This window comes from Loxodonta africana, chromosome 24 (genome assembly GCF_030014295.1).
Source record: "Loxodonta africana isolate mLoxAfr1 chromosome 24, mLoxAfr1.hap2, whole genome shotgun sequence".
Taxonomy (NCBI): Eukaryota; Metazoa; Chordata; class Mammalia; order Proboscidea; family Elephantidae; genus Loxodonta; species Loxodonta africana.
This window is the reverse complement of record NC_087365.1, coordinates 63,526,339-63,544,027: the sequence shown is the minus strand read 5'-3', so window position 1 is coordinate 63,544,027 and position 17,689 is coordinate 63,526,339. Positions and strand designations below refer to the sequence as shown.

Below are 17,689 nucleotides of genomic sequence, written 5' to 3'. Positions count from 1 at the left end.
CTCCTAGGCTGCCGGAGGCGCTGCCCGGCGTGCGGCGCGGGGCCTGGAACTACAGCTCCCGGCGGCCTGTGCTAGAGGCCCACGAGCCGGTCCGGCCTGCGGTCGCCGCGACACCCCCAGCTTCATGGCTGCACCCGCGTCCTCCGTTTCCGCCGCCCCCTTGCCACCGCCGCCCACTGCGGACCGAGACCCGCCCGACCGGCCAGGGGAGAAGAGCGACCCTGCATGCGAGGACCGGTAGGCGAGGGCGCGCCCCAGGGAGGCTGGGGGCCGCGCACTCCCCCTCCCGTCCCACAGAGGGAGCGGGCAGAAGGGGCGGGGGAGACCCACGTCAGCTGGAGCCCCCGCCTCGCGTGATGTAGGTCCCCCCGCTTGTGGCCCGTCCCTGGCCCAGCCCCCCACCCATCCTTGACCCAGGCCCCCCACCCTGGCCCAGGCCCCCACCCTGGCCCAGCCCCCCACCCAGCCTTGACCGGGCCCCCCACCCTGGCCCAGCCCCCCACCCAGCCTTGACCGGGCCCCCCACCCTGGCCCAGCCCCCACCTTCTTCCCCCAGCTTCCCTTTCTGGGGGGCTCTGGCACTGCATCCTCCTGGGTCAGGAAAAGTGAAGAGAGCCTTCTTCCTTCGTGTTCACACGGTGATGTTACACACAGACACACGCACCCACGTACGCACGCGCGCGCGCGCTTTCGTGTTAGGTAGTGGAAACAAAAACAAGCAAGACAAAGCTGTGTTGGACTTGGTTTCTCCTAACTGGAAGTGGGGAAACCTTAGAGGCGTAGTGGTTAAGTGTTATGGCTGCTAACCAGAAGATCGGCAGTCTGAATCCACCAGGTGCTCCTTGGAAACCCTAGGGGGCAGTTTTCAGTTCTATAGCAAGTCTATGAGTCAGAATTGACGCGACAGCAACGGGTTTCGTTGTTTTTCTTGGTTAATTGGAAGTGTGCCTCCCCAGCCCCTCCACAGTGCTCCCAGGGGCCCAACCGGAGGGAGAGACTGAGTGTGTGGGTGAGACCAGCATTGGTCACCCAGATGAAGAGCAGAAAGGGGGCTGTGGCTGGGGCCTGTGCTGGGGGCAGAGGGGATGGGCCTTGCCCAGGCCCTCAAGTGTCTACAGAGGCCCAGTCTGCCACCCCCCATTGACCTTTGGTTATGTCCTGCGTGGAGTGGGGTACCTGGCAGAGTGTGAATCCATGGGTCAGGCCTGCCCCATGTTTCTTCCCATTGCCTAACTGCCCCACCTGGTATGGGGAACCCTCAAGGCTCTGTAGGGCCTCCTGAGAATGTGAAGAGGGGTGTGATGAGGGAGGAGCTCATTTGACCCAGTAGACACCCCAGTAGTCGTCACTGCGGTAGTCGTCGCCCCGGTAGTCACCCCAGTAGTAAGCAGTGCTGTCTGTGGGACTAGAAACTGGCCAAGAGGAAGCAGCCTCGGTCTGGAGCCTTTGGACCTTGGCCACCAGGGGGCATAGGCTGGCTATACTGGGGCTGGTGGAGGTACCTGGGCCTGTCTACTTGCTTCCAGATCTGTAAACTGTCCCCTGGCGGGTTGCAGGAAGGAAAACCGGCCTTGCTCAAGTACCTCTGCCTGAGGCTTCAACACCATGCACCTGGCCCCTATGGGGCCCGGGGTGGGGGTTGCTGCCACAGAAGCTGGACACTGACTGGGGCAGAGCACTTGGGTGAGGTGCCCACGGGGACAGTTCTCAGTAACCACTGCTTGTTGGGAGCCTTTTCTTGGCCCCAAAGGAATGCATCTCCCACCAGGTGCACACCCCCAGGGCAGGGGCCCGGAGCCTGGTGCTGGACAGAGCTGCCTCTTCTCCCCTTTGGCAGTGGAGCGTGGCTTAGTTCTGACAGGAACAGAGCCTGTGACCCCACTAGTTCCAAAATTCTTTATTTAACCCAAGATCAGGAAGGGGGAGACCAGGTGAACTCTGAAGGCTCTGGAGAAGAGCACCCCCTGACAACACAGGTGTCTGCAGCCCCATTGGGACCTGCCCTGCTCAGAAGGGCCTCACACAAGGTGCCCTTGGGCCCTGCAACCTGTGGAGGCAGACACTGTTTTCACTCTTCTTCAGAGAAGGACCTGGAAGCAAGCCAGTTTTAAATGTAAATTTAGACCACAACTCTCTCATTCTCCAAAGTTCCATGCGACCTGCCTAGTGCCTCTCAGGGTTTCTGAGAGGAGTTTCTTGCACTTCTTTCCTGCTCTTCTCACCCTTGAGGCTTTCTCTGTTCACTAGACCCAGTCCCTGCACTGCTGGCTTCTGCCCAGAGCACCACCAGTGTCACAGAGCAGCCTCCCTGGTCACTGCACACTGTACCCACTCCAGTCTTTTCTCTTGAGTCCTCCTGGCTGCTGGCATTGGTGCAGTCTGTTCACCTTGCCCATTGCTTGTTGTGGGCCTGCCCCCTCAGTGCATCATTGTGAGGACGGGACCTAGCCACCCTGCCCACGGTCTTGCCAGGGCCTCTGGGCTGCTGAGCTTGCTGGCACTCTGTAGACCTGAGCAGAAGGGACAACTCATGTGTCTTTTGAGTGGGTGGGGCCAGGTGGCAGATGTGGAGCCCACCCCAGGGCACAGTGGAGGGTGCTTACTGGGGCACTGCTGGGGACCCCCAAGTCCCTGCACTATCTGCGCCCTTTAGCACCTTGAGGGCCCCTGTTCTCCCTGGGAGCAGCTGCCCTGATACTCTGCACTTGGCCCCTGAGCCAGTGTCAGACCCTGTGGGGGCAGCTTCCCCCTCCTTGTTCTCATTGTACTCACTCATTCAGCAAATGTGGGGTGCCAGCATGAGCAGAGGCCTGGTACAGCATGCGGAGCGAGTCACCAGACACACAGGACTTGAAGCCTCTCGTCACGTGTTGTGAACGTTGTTTTGGATAATTAGCTGTACGTATGACTGTGGTTTTGTATGCGCCATAAAGTACTCAGGCAGTCCCTGCTTCTAGTATTAGGTGATTCTCTTTAGTTTTGGGTGCCGCAGACAGTGCAGTGATGAGCTGCTGAGCCTGGATCTCCACGCATGACCACGCCATTTCTTTAAGTCCATCACTAATGGAGGCCTCACTGCACACGGGGCATGTTAGTGCAGTGTACATCTGGACCTCACATCCTAGCGTACTGGTGGGGAAACCAAGGCAGGTGTAAAGCGGCGTGGAGGTGGAGGGAGGCTGAGTCAGGCATGTGGAGAAAGTGCCCGGGCACATGCAAGCTACACCTGCCTTGATGGCCCTTCACACCTGAGATAGGAGGCTTTCACGTGACCAGGCGGGCAGGTGACTGCGGGATTGTCCAAGCAGCTGCCCGTCCCAGCACTGTCGGTCAGAGCAAGAGGCAAGTGACAGGGGTGTCTGCGGGGAGGTGTTAAGCCACCCTGCAGGGACCGTGGGCAGGGCTGCATTAGCAGCTGCATGCCTAGTGCCTGTCTCTCTCTCAGGCAGGCCGTGTTGCTGCCTCTCCCCCAGCCCCAGCCCCAGCCCTGGTTACCTAGGCCCCCAGTACCCACTGGTCTCACTGGCCGGATACTCTCTGCTCCTTATACAGTCCTGGCCAGTAAGCCAGTTGCTAGGAACCCTGCTCTGCGCCTCTGCTGGATCCACTTCTGCCTCTGTGAGTGGGGTGCTCTGCTCCTCTGCCCAGGCAAGGGTGGCAGATGACTTGGCCACCTTGGATCGGTACCAGGAGGGAGATGCTACTGTGGCACAGGTGGGCTGATCCTGTCGCCAGGTGCCCCTATAGGGCACGCAGACACACCATCAGTTAATTGGGTGGCCAGGAAACGCTGCTACTGCTCCTAGGGGGGACCCCCCTCAGTTGTTTAGACCTCCTGGGCGCGTGAACTCTCCAGGTGTGTAAGCTCCACTTTAGGTGTATAAACCTCTCATCAGGTGTGTATGAACCCCCTTTGGGTGTATGTTAGTTCCCCTCAGGTGTGTGAACACCCCATTGGATTTGTGAACCTGCCTCAGGTGTGTGGAAACCCACCTGTATGTGAAGCACCCTCAGGTGTGTACTCCCTCAGGTGTATGAACCCCCCCTCAGGTATGTAAACTTCTATCAGGTGTGTGAACTCTCCTCAGGTGTGTGAATCCCCCCTCCCCCGTGGGTGTGTAAAAAACTACCCTCAGGTGTATAAACCCCGATCAGGTGTGTGAACTCCCTTCAGGTATGTGAGCCCCACACAGTTTTCTCTTCTCCCTGAGTCCCTGACGGCTCTTCAGACACCCGGTAGGAGGCTGAGGAGAGGCCATAGGAAACTGGTGCAGATGAGGGGCCTGGCTGGGGGAGTGGGCTCAATGGTTTCTCAGTGCAAATCCTTTTAAAGTCTCTCATGGACAGAAGTCTCAGCTGACCTGTCTTTGCCGAGAGGCCCTGCTATCCCAAGGGCCTGTGTCCCTCTCCTGACCGGCTTAGGTTGGGAGGTGGCTTCAGGGAGGGGAGTGGCTGAAAGTGGAGCACTGGGTGGCTGAGGGGTGGCCCGCTGGGGCCCTCCTGGGGGCAGGGCAGGGTAGTTATTCTTAGATGCCGCCTCGTGTCGAGTTTCAGATTTGTTTGTGCTGGAGGAGGCACCTTGAAGGCAGGGGTGCTGGGGCCTTGGGGCCTCAAGGGCGGATACTCAGGTTCTGCAACTGCAGGCGGGCTGGGGTCTGGAATTGAGAGGGCACGGTGGTCCTCAGTGAGCCCTGGGCCGGGCCAGGTGGCTGTCGTCTGTAGGAGAGCCGTGCTGTTAATACTGGGCCCTCCCCAGTGATCCTCTTAGGCCTGTGCCCACGGCCCCTCGAACGGAGCCCCCCGCCCACTGCACCCTGGGCCCCAGAGCAGTGTCCCTCATGGAAGGCAGTCCAGGTGGCCAGAGCTCCCGAGTGCTCTGGGGGCCGCCAGGGTACAGACAGTGCTGTGGTGCCCAGCACACACCTGCTAGCACCTGTGCCTCAAGCATACCCCCCTCAGGAGCCCTTGGACCCGAAGCCCCTGCCTGCTCAGCACCCTCACGTTCCTCGTCCATGAGCAGCCCCCCAGCTTACCCCGGCATCAGGATCTCAGGTTGCTGGGCCCTCGGCGCGGAGGGCAGGTGAGTCTTGGCCCTGTGACCCCTGCTGCTGTGCCGGCAGCAGTCCTGGCCAGCCTTGTTAGTATCCGTGGATATCAGGAAACAAACAGGCACGGCCTCTTGGGAGCGCCGCCTGCACGGTCCTGCTGGGGGTTGGTCACGGTCTTTGGACTGAAATCAGTTTTTTGTAACCAGAAGCATCCTTGTTCATCTGAGGAGGGGTAGTGGGTCTTCATGAAGCCATTCTGTCCTAAGAGGACCCCTGTGAGACGAAGCCCTGCCGGCTCTGCACAGACTGAGCCCCAGGCGGGAGGGGAGTGCGGGCTTGGCCTCAGGCGCTGCTGACGCTGCTCACTGCTCCTGGGCGCAAGTGCAGATGGGCGGGTTTTGGCAAAGGCATCTTTGGCCTGCTTGTGACAGTCTCAACTGCCTGTACTGCTTTCTTGTGGGGGGCTCTCTGCAGCACAGGCCTCGGGGGATCTGCGGCCTGGGGAACCCACTTTCCTTCCTGAATTGAAGACTATTGGGTTGAGTGCAAAGGGCAGTTCCCCTGTGGACCGTGAGGTTGGGTACAGAGTGGGAGGGAGACTGCCCAGACTTGTCTCGGCTGCTGCAACCGGGCGATTCCAAGATCTGACCAAAGAGGGTCCCAGCAGCTGTGGGTCAGTCAGTTGTCTCTCAGAACAGTGGCGACCCACCTGCTTCATGGGGCCGTGAGCAGCCAGCCTGGGGATCCCTTCTGGGGATCCTTTCAGGCAGGATGGGGAGGGGGCCTGAGTAGAGAGCAGCAGCTAGTCTATACCAGCTCGCAACCCCTCTGTGTCCCCCTGTGCCCCTGCATCCTCTCCCTGCACTCGTGCAAAGGCAGCTCCTGCCCCTTCTCAGCGCATGGGGGACACGCCCCTCTCTGGCCATCCCTGGGCCCTGCCCTGTTGTCTGGTCAGCTCTGTGCCCACAGCTGATGCCAGCTGCCGGCTCCAGGTGGAACACACTGGCTAATTGGTGTCCCAGGGCCTCTCCAGTGATGCTGAGCACAGCCAACTGGCTCACCACCCACACCCCCAAGGAGGAGAGACAGGCAGCCTGTCCACCCTCATCCCCGAGGACAGCAGGCGTTTCCTTGCCAGCAGAGGTGGTGGTCTGCTTGCTGCCTATGCTCACGCTTTGGCAGACTCCCTGTTTCCTACCGTAACACACGTGTGCAGGCACCATGATCCCAGTGGATCGCGACTGACTCCAAGCAGCAACAGTGGGGTGGAGAGCTCCCAAAGCCATGGTGGACTCAGCTTTGATACCAAAAGCCCAGGCAGGGCAGAGCCCCCATTCTGAGTGCCGGCACCCAGGGAGGCCCTGGTTACTGCCTGGTCCGTCTGTCTGCCTTTTCCATTTTTCTGTATACACATGTGCACACGCATGTCCTGTCTCACACACGCACACGTTCTCTTACGTATTTGCACTCATGCTCACACACATTCTCACCATGCACATTTGCACGCACACGCAGTCATGTACGCTTTCCACCTACGTACACACACGTGTATTCTCAGGCACGTTCTCGTGGTCACGTACGCATGCATGCATTCTGTCATGCACGTGTTTTCTGTCACGTTCTCATGCACATGCAGGCACGTATGTATATGCTTTCATACATTCTCACGTGTTTTGTTACAAATGTGCATGTATACACGTGTGTCCTGTGTGTGCACACAGGCTCCTCATACACACGTTCTGTCACATGCAGTTTCACACATGTGTGTGTTCTTACACCCATTCACACATAGACGTGTTCTCGCGCACATGCACACGTTCACGTGTTCTGTGTTCTCTCAACATGCACACTGTTCTGTCACACGTGCATGTTCTTCTGTACGCTACACATTGGTGTATACGGCCCATTGCTGTCCACTTGCTGGTTTTTACAGGAACAGGGCACATCGTAATGCAGTTAGCTATTCTCGCCTATCTTATTTCCAGGGGCTGCCATAACAAAATACCACCAAATGGGTGGTTTTAAAGAGCACAATTTTTTTTCTCACAGTTCTGGAGACTGGCAGTCCGAATCCAGGGCACACCAGTGGTGTCAGTCCCTTCTGAGGCTCTAAGAGGACCTGTCCCACACCTCCCTCCCAGCTTCTGGCGTCTGCTGGCGATCCTTTGCTGCCTGTAGATACCCTTCAGCTGGAGTCTTTCCCGTGTGTCTCTCTCTGTGTCGTCTTTCCCCTTGTATAAAACACTACTTGGAAGGGTTAGAATCCACTTTACTTTGATACGACACGACTAATTTAACTGATTACAAAAAAAAAAAAAAATTCTATTTCCAATCAAGCTCACGTTCACAGGTGTAGGAGCTAGGACTTGAACATCTTTTGGGGGGATGCAGTTCAACCAATAACGTCACCTGTGTCTCAAGGACAGCTTTCCGTATGGGTTTGTAGGTCCTCCTGTCCGCCTCTGGGGTGATATGTCCACAGCTGGTTCCCAGTCCGACAGTTTGAGCAGGGAGGGCAGACCACACTGGGCACTCGTCCTCGCATCTTCACGCAGTGCTTCTGCAGCGTGGCCCTACCTTGGCCACGCATATGGGCCTCAGACCTTCCTGCAACGTGTGATGTGCTCGACAGTGCTGGTGTGAGGGCACGAAGGCCCTGGGGTGCCCCGTCATTCAGCAGCTCCCGCTGTCAAAGCTCTCGCTGCCTTCCTCCCGCGGCCCCTCCTCACTCACCTAGCAACATCTTTGCATGGCGGCTCAGGCACCCTGTGTCCCTTACGGCGCCTCGCCCCATGGGGCCTCCTGTCCTCTCCATGTCGGCTCTGCAGCGTGGGGGTGGTTTGACAAAATCGAGTGTTCCGGGGGTGGCTCTGGTCCTTGGTATCTCTTTGGCCCTTCAGGCATCCACCGGCACAGCCCATAGCCCCTAGTCCTTGTGGGCTGTCCTCTGTGCTTTCTTGTGGATGGAGAGTCCTAGGTGGCTGGGCACCTGCCTCAGAGCCCTGTGTTCTCCCCGCAGCAGCAATGCTGAGTCCCTGGACCGGCTCCTCCCACCTGTGGGCACAGGTCACTCGCCGCGGAAGCGCACGACGAGCCAGTGCAAGTCAGAGCCGCCCCTGCTGCGAACCAGCAAGCGGACCATCTACACGGCTGGACGGCCACCCTGGTACAACGAGCACGGCACACAGTCCAAGGAGGCCTTTGTCATAGGTGAGCTGTGCTCAGATGCTGGTAGGAGCAGTGTTGGTATGGCCCAGACCAACTCTGCCTCCACACCTTCTGCAGGCCTGGGCGGTGGCAGTGCCTCTGGAAAGACCACAGTGGCCAGGATGATCATTGAGGCCCTGGACGTCCCATGGGTGGTCCTGCTGTCCATGGACTCCTTCTACAAGGTGAGGTCTTGGCCCCACGCCCCCACACATCCCTGCAGACAGAACCCTGCCAGCTCCACACAGTCACCCTGGGAGGCCAGGGCTGCCTGCCCACCACGCCAGCACGCCAGTATCCATTCCCTGCAGGTGCTGACCAGGCAGCAGCAGGAGCAGGCCGCCCACAACAACTTCAACTTTGACCATCCTGATGCTTTTGACTTTGACCTCATCATCTCTACCCTGAAAAAGCTGAAGCAGGGCAAGAGTGTCAAAGTGCCCATCTACGACTTCACCACCCACAGCCGCAAGAAGGACTGGGTGGGTTAGCAGCTGGGGCAGCCAGGGCCAGGCGGGTGAGGGAGCTGCAGACCCATACTCCTGTGCCATGGGCAGGCAGAGGGGCAACTGCATGGGCTCCCTTTCAGAAAATGCTCTATGGCGCCAACGTCATCATCTTCGAGGGCATCATGGCCTTTGCAGACAAGACGCTGCTGGAGGTGAGGCCCAGGGACATGGGGGGCACTGGGGGATAAGGGATGGGATCCTTGGTTGGAGGTGCTCACTGCCCTACCTGCTTGAGCTGTTCCTCCAGGCCTCCTGCCCCCCCACACCCATGGCTGGTGGGTGCCTCAGGTTGTGCCCACCACCCTGGGCTTCTCCTTCTTGACACCCCTCCTCTTGCCTTCCTGTCCTTCTGTGCACACTGGGCTGACCCTGCTCAACCCTGTCTGTGCACTCCAGGAGGCCCAGCTGCCCCCACTTGTTCCCTGTAAGCACAGTCACCACACGTTGGGCAAAGAAGAACACACAGTTTGAGGACATGGGTGGGCGCCAGACATGCTCTGCAGGCAGCTCTCCCCCATGAGAAGTGGGCAGGCCTGGAGGGAGAGGTTCCAGGTGTTCCCCTCCGGCTCCCTTCGGGAAGGCCTGCTGTGGCTGAGTGTGGATAGCTGTGGCTTAGGGCAGGGTGGGTCAGGTCAGGCTCTAAAGTGGGAAGCAGCGTGTTGGAACCCGGAGAGCCGCTGCCCCACCCCCGCACACCTCATCACAGTGTTCCTTGCCCCCTTCTTGCATGAGCACTCGGGCGGGGGGGGTCTCCAGACCTTGGGTGCCCTCAGCAGCATTCTCACGATCTTCTTGATACCCGCCCACCCCTCTGCAGCTCCTGGACATGAAAATCTTTGTAGACACTGACTCTGACATCCGTCTGGTGCGGCGTCTACGCCGTGACATCAGTGAGCGAGGCCGGGACATCGAGGGCGTTATCAAGCAGTACAACAAGTTTGTGAAGCCCGCCTTTGACCAGTACATCCAGCCCACCATGCGCCTGGCTGACATCGTGGTGCCAAGGGGTGAGCCAGGCCACCTGCCATGGGGACAGCAGGCCCGTGCAGCCTCCCCCGCCATCCCGTCCCTCCGTCACCCACACAATTCCCCACCCCCCACCCACCCCATCCACCACCACTTGTCCACTCCCTCCAACACTCATCCCATCCTCCCAACACCCACCTCATCCTCCACCACCACCCACCCCGTCCCCCAACGCCTGCCCCGTCCCCCCTAGGAAGCGGAAACACGGTGGCCATCGACCTGATTGTGCAGCATGTACACAGCCAGCTGGAGGAAGTGAGTGCCGCCTGTCCTCCGCCCTGCTTCTCTGCACAGCTACTTGGCTGGCACTGCCCTCAGCCCTCGGCCCGAGCCCCCATGTGGCCTTCACAGCCCTGGGGAATGACCTGAGCCTTGGAGCATCCCAGTGGCCTGTCATCTTCCGTGCTGGGTCAAGGGGCACTGGCCCTCTGAGAACGTGGGGACCTGGCCAGTGCTGGTGTGGGCAACTAGCATCCACTCTTCTCGGTTCGGCCCCGTATGGGGTACACACCCAACCCCTCCCAACCCGTTGGGGTGGATGGGGTCGCCCACTCTTCCAGACTGTTCTGTGGTGGAGCCTCGGAACCTGGGCCTAGCCAGGGTTATCGCCCCACTTTCGGCTCTGGGCACACTTCACATGGTGTGCTGCCCTGGCTCTGACTGCTCCCCAGTGGCCCCTCACTCCTTGCTTCCAGCCCCCTACCCAGAATCGCGGGTCTCCAGCCCCAGCCCTTCTGCTCAGCCCAGGGTCCCAGGTCTGGGCCATCTCCCAGGCTGTGGGTGTCTGTTCCCCGGGGTGGGGCCTGGCTGGAAGGGTGGGGTGGTGGGTGGGGGCTGTGCGGCTGTTGACCGTGAGCTGAGCTGATGCTGCTGTTGCTGATGCGCCGCCCCGTTCCCTTGTGTCTCCCATGTTGCTGCCACAGCGTGAACTCAGTGTCAGGTAAGCCCTTCCCCACACCTGTCCCGCAGAGGGAAGTCCTTTCAACAGCCAGGTGGAGCTGGGGCGAAGGCTGTCCCGCCAGGGCAGGCGGCAGCCAGGAAGTGGGCACAGAGAGGCAAGCACCAGGTCTAGTCCTGGGGCTGAGCTGGACCCCCTGGGAGGCCCTGTGGACCCCCCTGCAGGACAGGAGAGCAGCAAGGGGGGAGCCAAGAGCAGTGGCAGCTGTGGGCAGGAAGGGGGGGCGTCCCCATGTCCTGGCCCTGCCCCACAAGCTCTCAAGCCCAAACTGTGGTCAGCTGGGGCGGCCAGGCCCCTGCGCGGCTCTCCATGGAGCCGGATACTTGTCCTGGCAAGGCCCCAGTCCACCTCACCCGGCGCCTGCTGCACTCTGTGATACCTGCATTGCCCCCCTCCTGCTTCCTGTCATCGCATGTGCTTCTGCGTGGCTTCCACCTTGACCAGGTCACCACAGACTGTCATCTCAGCTCCATCGAAGCCTTTGTTCTTTGTTCAGAGGAAAAAGTTTCCAGGGTTTCGAACTTGATAAAACGCTTGAGGGCAGCCACCTACATTTTCCGTCCTCTGGTCAGACCCAGGAAGTGGGTCAGGGAGGGCAGGGGCCACAGTCCCAGCTCCCGCCCAGGCTGGCCACGCCACCTCTGCCCACAGAAAGCAGAGGCTCTGAGGGTCTCCCACTGCACAGCCTGCAGGCCCACCACTAAGAGGCCATCTTCTCTGTTCTCTTCCTTTCTCTACACCCTGTGCCTCCTGCCTGCTCCTTCCCCGACTGTCACCTCACCTCGTGGGAAGCAGAGGAAGCTGCGCTGGGATATGTGAGGACAGTGTGGTCTGGCCTGCAGTGCTACCTGCCTGTGGCGAGTGTGGCAGCCCCGCATCCCGCATCCCACATACCCGCTGCCTGCCTGCCCTGCACCCGCTCTGATCCTCCCATCCTGGCCAGTGCCTCCCAGCAGCCACCACCTGGCCTCATGGGTCCTGCAGGCAGCCCTGGTGCCAGCTTTGCCCCCATGGGACCTGGGCGGGGGCACACCACCTTGGGGGAGGCCAACTGCCCTGGTCAGTAGACCTCCCCCTCCAGGCCCCGGGCTGGGCCCCAGGAAGCGGGCCAGAGGTGTCTGTGGGCACAGCCCTGATCATCTGGGGTTGGGGGGGTCTGCCCATTCTCGGGGCCTGTGAGCCTGTCCTCTGCACCTGAGTCCCTGTCCTCTGCTGCCTCACCCCGCTGCTTTCTCTGAACCAAGGGATGGCTTGTGCTGGGCGGGGCCTGCACGCACCCCAGCCCCTCTGCTTCCTACCTGATGGTCAGCAGCTCTGCTCTGGGCTAAGTGTGCTTTGATCCTTGTTCTCAGGGTGTGGTCCAGGGGACACATGGGGGCAGGGATCCCCCAGATCAGCCACAGGGGGCACCGGCCCCACCTTGCACACCCACCTCTGACCAGGCCTGTGGCCCACAAGCCCCACGTTGGACACAAGCACATGCCGTGAGGGAGGAGGGAAGGGTTGTGACTCTTGAGGGCTCTGGGAGGAGATGCCTCGGAGTGTCCACAAGTGGTCATTTGTGTCCCCAGGGCTGCGCTGGCCTCTGCGCACCAGTGCCACCCCCTGCCGCAGACGCTGAGTGTTCTCAAGAGCACACCGCAGGTGCGGGGCATGCACACCATCATCAGGTGAGGGCCCACTGGGGGGCAGGTAGGCGGGTCCTGGCCAGGAGCCCTACTGAGACCACCCACCCACAGGGACAAGGAGACCAGCCGTGATGAGTTCATCTTCTACTCCAAGCGGCTGATGCGGCTTCTCATCGAGCATGCCCTTTCCTTCCTGCCCTTCCAGGTGTGTGTGGGGTGGGCTTTCTGTGAAGGGGGGCTCCCATGGCTCACACATGCCCACCTCCTTTGCTCTGCATGCAGGAGTGTGTGGTGCAGACCCCACAGGGCCAGGACTACTCGGGCAAGTGCTACGCAGGGAAGCAGGTACAAACTGGGCAGTGGGGGATAATCGCTGGCTCAGCTTCCCCACCCCCAGATCACTGGCCCCCCATTACCAGTTACCCCCAGATCACCAGCCTCCCCTCATCACTGGCCCTCCATCATCGCCCCCCCCAGATCGCCAGCCTCTACCTCATCACCAGCCTCCCCCATCACCAGTGCCCCCCAACATGGGTTCTCCCCAGATCGCTGGCCTCCCCATCACTGGTCTTCCCCCAGATTGCTGACTTCCCCCCATCACCAGCCCACCCCAGATCGCTGACCTCTTCCTCATCACTGGTTCTCCCCCATGATCGCTGACCTCCCCTATCACCACCCTCCCCATCTCTAGCCTCTACCTCATCACCAGCCTCCCCCATCACAGCCCCCCCAGGCCGCTGACCTCCCCTCACCACCAGACCCCAGATCGCTCGTCTCACCCTTCACTAGCTCCCCAAGATCGCTGGCCTTCCCTATCACCAGCCTTCGCATCACCAGTCCCCATACCACCAGCTCCTCCAGATCTCTGACCTCTTCCCCCACCACCAGCCCCTCAAGATCGCTGACCTCTCCCCCATCACCACCACCCCTGACTGCTGACCTCCCCCCATCACCAGCCCCCCAGATCGCTGACATCCCCCATCACCGCTTCCCCCACCAGATCACTGGTGTGTCTATTCTGCGTGCGGGGGAGACCATGGAGCCAGCACTGCGGGCCGTGTGCAAAGACGTGCGCATCGGCACAATCCTTATCCAGACCAACCAGCTCACTGGGGAGCCCGAGGTGGGGGGGACAAGGGGGAAAGGGCAGTGTCATGGGAGCTTGAGATGGGAGGAGGGACTGGGGGGCAAGGAGAACAGGGCACTGACCCCGTGGTCACCCCCTCGCCCCCAGCTCCACTACCTGCGGCTGCCCAAGGACATCAGCGATGACCATGTGATCCTGATGGACTGTACCGTGTCCACAGGCGCTGCAGCCATGATGGCAGTGCGTGTGCTCCTGGTGAGTGGGCCTGGGGGTGGCCTGGCAGTCCGGGGCAGGGCTCACCTGCCCTGTCCCCCAGGACCACGAGGTGCCCGAGGACAAGATCTTCCTGCTCTCTTTGCTCATGGCTGAGATGGGCGTGCACTCGGTGGCTTATGCGTTCCCTCGCGTGAAGATCATCACTACGGCTGTGGACAAGCGTGTCAACGACCTTTTCCGCATCATTCCCGGCATAGGTGAGGCCACCCACAGCTGTGGGGGGAGCCCAAGAGTAGGAGGAGCACCTGTGGGTGGGAGCGTCCATGGGAGGTCCAGGGGGAGGAGGAGGAGTATGGGGCTGGGAGAATCTGCCCATGGCCTGCTTCTTTCTCCAGGGAACTTTGGTGACCGTTACTTTGGGACAGACACGGTCCCTGACGGCAGCGATGAGGAGGAAGTGGCCTCCACGAGCTAGTGGCCCAGGCTGCACCCTCCCCACGCCCGTCCCCACCCTGTCCTCATCTTGCCCTTTGGTCTATGTTTGCAAGATGCACAGATGTTAACTTATTTTAGTAATAAAAGTCATCTGGGGTATAACCTATTTTCCTTGTCATATAAAGTGAATAAAATTGTAGGCAAGTGGAGCTGCGGCTGATGAACCTGGAGCAAGAGTAGTGTCCAGGCTGTAGGGACTCTGGGTTGGGGGGACGGAGGGATGCACCCCTGGTCCTTGACTGGGCTTCCCTGTGGTCCAGGGCTTGGCACCTGATGTCCTGGAACCTCTTGCTTGATGGCCACCAGACCTGGACATGGGGAGGGGGAGGGGGCTTGGATGTAGGTAAGGGGATGGCTCCAGGGCCTTTGAGAGGCAGGGCCAGAACCCTGCACCTGTTTGCACCCTCGGGTGAACCAGGGGCCACGTGGGCAGCTGCTGGTGGCAGTGACTTGCTGCCTGGGCCACAGTGGCAGGAGCCCCAGATGGGAGATGACCAGGGCCTCAGCCCTCATGTACTCCAAGGTGAGGGCAAACTCTTCTTTGGCCTCCTAGGCGTATCGTGTCGGGGCTGGTCTGTCTGGCTGCAGTGGGGACAGATGCAGACCTGCACATGTGTGCCCGTGTACTTGTGAGCATATGGGGGGCTGTGACCTCTGTGAAGCCGAGGGTGGACCTGGGACCCTAAGACAGTCCCCTCTTCGTCCATCTCTTTAGGCCTAGCCTCAAACCTTTCCTGCCCCCACCCCCCCACAAAGGCCATGTCATGGAAAAGCCTGTCTGTCATAGGGCGGGGACAGGAAGTCAATGGGCGGGGGCCAGGTCAAGTGGGGCAGATAAAGGCCGGAGGCTTGTCCTAGGGGAGGGTAGGCACCCAGGACAGAGATGGCTACCATGGGGCCCAGAAGTGAGCAGAAGAGACATCTCCTCCTGTGCAGGTGAGTGGACCCTCTCCTGTGTCCCAGGCCCTCTTCTTCCCCCCTCCTTTCCTTCTGGGGTGCCATGTTCTGAAGCAGGCATGGCTCCTGCCGCATGAACTCCTGGGTTGGTTTGAGGGGGCTGCGAGGCCCGCAGCAGGCCCTTCTTGGCTTGGGAACACAGGCTCTGGGGCAGCCCCGTCTTCCCAGATGAGAAATGAGGGTCCAGTCCTGCTGGTTCCCGAGGAGAAAAAATGAAACTCGTGTATGCACATAAACGTGTGTCCAACACCACCACCTGCAACATCCTCAAAGACATGCACACGTGCACACGACCCCATAGTAACATGAGCTTGAGAAGAGGGTCCATTGCTCCACCCCACCAAGCCACCAGCCTCTGAGGGGGCAGTCTCCTCTCCCTTAAGGAGGGCCAGTGGAGAGCCTGGCAGGTCTGGAGGCAGGAGGCCTGGACCAGAGGGCCTGCCTGTTTCCCATCCAGGCTGAGGTCCCCTAGGCAGAGGGAAGCTCAGGGCCTGGTAATTCTCGGCCACAGGTTACTGGCACTGCGGGTTCTTGGGACCATTTTCTGCCAGCGCCCTGTGGGCTAGAGGAAATGGACCACCTTCCAAACAGCCCTGGGGGAGGGGCTTTCAGCCTTTCGGGAGATGCCCAACGGAGGGATGGGCACCACCTTCCCATTTGAGGAAACAGGGCCAGGATCCAAGGTCCAAGACCTTCCTGATACCAAGTCTCTACATAGCTGCTGGGCACCCTGGGAAGGGGGAGAGGCACTCTTTGCAGGGCATTGGCAGAGACCCCAGGATACTGTGCAAGGCACACTGGCGGCTGGAACAGGGGCTCCTTGGGGCTCACTGGGGCTGGGGGTGTTTACAAAGGAGCATGGTCTGGGAAAGGAGGGGGATGGGATGCAGCCCTGAATGCCCACGCAGGTCCAGAGAGCTGCTGACGCACACTCGGGGTGAGGGTCTTCAGGAGAGGCTGCCTGCTGTGGGCTCCGGCCAGACCTTGGGCAGTGCCTCCAGGACTGTCCGACCTGAGAATGCCAGGCTCCAGGCTCAATCTCAGGTCCGTCAGCCCGAGAGGTGCTGCCCTACCCCGACAGCGACCGCACCACGGCTGGGCTGCCCTACCCCGACAGTGACCGCACCACGGCTGGGCTGCCCTACCCCGACAGTGACCGCACCACGGCTGGGCTGCCCAGAAGCGGGCTAGATGCCCCGGCTTGGGCCGGCTGGAGGCCTGGACGCCAGATCGCCAAGGCACACATGGTTGTCACACTGAAGTGGAGGGGGGGGGCGGCAGTCACATGTGCCCACTGCACCTGCCCCAGGCAGCTGGGACAGGAAGGGCTGGTAAGAGGGGAGCCACCCAGCCCAGGAAGCACCCCCCCCCCACACACCTGGCCCAGTGGCTCCAGCTAGCACCTCAAGTCTTCCAGAAGGAATCTTGGGGAAAGAACCTTCTAGAAAGAAACCTGCAGGAGCAAAGCAAGGCTGGAGGGCCAGAGAGACAACCCTGGGTGTTGGGGGTGGGGGTGATTTGCAGGTTGTGGAAGGTCAAGCTGAGGAGCCCTGAAAGGTTCCAAGCAGATGCATTGTGGGTGGAGGGGGAAAGCGAGGGGTGGTGCCAGGGTCCAAGGATGGGGAGGCATGGCAGGCTGGAGGAGAGTGGGTGGGCTTCTAGTGTGCTTGTGTTGATCCAAGATGGCTCAGGAAGGTCTCAGGGCTGGGAGCAATAGCCACCTCAGCAGGGACATTGCATGGGGAGGTCGGGGTCAGCTGGGGCAAGATCCCTGCCCCTGGTCCCCAGCAGCTCCCAGCTGGGGAACAAGGTGTAAAGTGACCCTCTCCCATCCCACAGAGCTGCGCCCCGAGTTCGGTGCCACGGAGCCGATTGTGGTGGCCTGGGACCCCGACCCTCAGGAATAGGGGCGTGAAGGCTGTTGGGAAGGGTTGCGCTAAGAGATCGGAATCCTGGGGGTCTTGGGGTACGTGGCGGAACTGAAGGTGTTGAGCAGGGAAGGGCCCCTCTATAAGCTGGGAGGAGGCTTGGTGCTCGGGACCTGGGGTGGGCAGGACACAGGCGCCACCCAGGCTGCACCTGCCCCCGAGACGCTGCTCCCCGCGAGGGCAGGTCACAGGGGCCGGTGCGCGAACCCCTCCAGGCCTGGTGGCTCTCCCACGCCGGTGGCTCCCAGGTCCTGCCCGGGCTCCTCCCGGAGCCCGGCGTCCTCCATCGCCCTCAGGGTGCACCGTGAAGTCCCGCCCTGGTTTATTGAGCAACAGGAAGTCCCCTCGCGGCCCCCGTGCCGGGTTCCCCGACTGCCCCGCCCCACGGCCGTTTGTCCCTGCCTCAGCCGTGGAGACCCACATCGGCGACCGCCCCACCCTCCTCTCCAGCTTCTGGAACGAAACGCTTCAAATGGTGAAGCTGCTGGCGTAGTCCGCGGGGTCCACAGGGCGGGGGCAACTGCCGCGCGACCCTGGGCGGAGAAGGCTCTCGGCGGATCTCCCCGGAGTCCCCGCCCAGGGCGTCTTGGGCTCCAGCGCCGCCTAGCGCCCCGCGGGAGTCCGGGCCCT

The 17,689-nt window shown here is 60.9% G+C and overlaps 1 protein-coding gene across 13 annotated transcripts; it reads left to right on the top strand.

The window, feature by feature from the left end:
- Positions 1 to 71: 71 nt before the first annotated feature.
- On the top strand, positions 72 to 14,306 carry UCKL1 (uridine-cytidine kinase 1 like 1). Of its 13 annotated transcripts, none has more exons than XM_064276383.1 (17): positions 124 to 237; positions 2,781 to 5,080; positions 8,068 to 8,258; positions 8,334 to 8,440; positions 8,567 to 8,737; positions 8,845 to 8,916; positions 9,582 to 9,771; positions 9,984 to 10,045; positions 11,544 to 11,563; positions 12,101 to 12,232; positions 12,320 to 12,418; positions 12,488 to 12,581; positions 12,659 to 12,721; positions 13,377 to 13,499; positions 13,611 to 13,718; positions 13,780 to 13,936; positions 14,075 to 14,306. In XM_064276383.1, the coding sequence occupies exons 2-17, from the start codon at positions 4,839 to 4,841 to the stop codon at positions 14,152 to 14,154; spliced, it is 1,911 nt and encodes a 636-aa protein (XP_064132453.1). In that variant the 5' UTR covers positions 124 to 237; positions 2,781 to 4,838; the 3' UTR covers positions 14,155 to 14,306. The 13 variants fall into 13 exon arrangements, with proteins under 13 accessions (XP_064132456.1, XP_064132465.1, XP_064132466.1 ...); XM_064276384.1 differs by lacking the exon at positions 124 to 237 and having other exon boundaries at positions 542 to 2,898; positions 3,929 to 5,080; XM_064276386.1 differs by lacking the exon at positions 2,781 to 5,080 and having other exon boundaries at positions 72 to 237.
- The last annotated feature ends 3,383 nt before the right edge of the window (positions 14,307 to 17,689 follow it).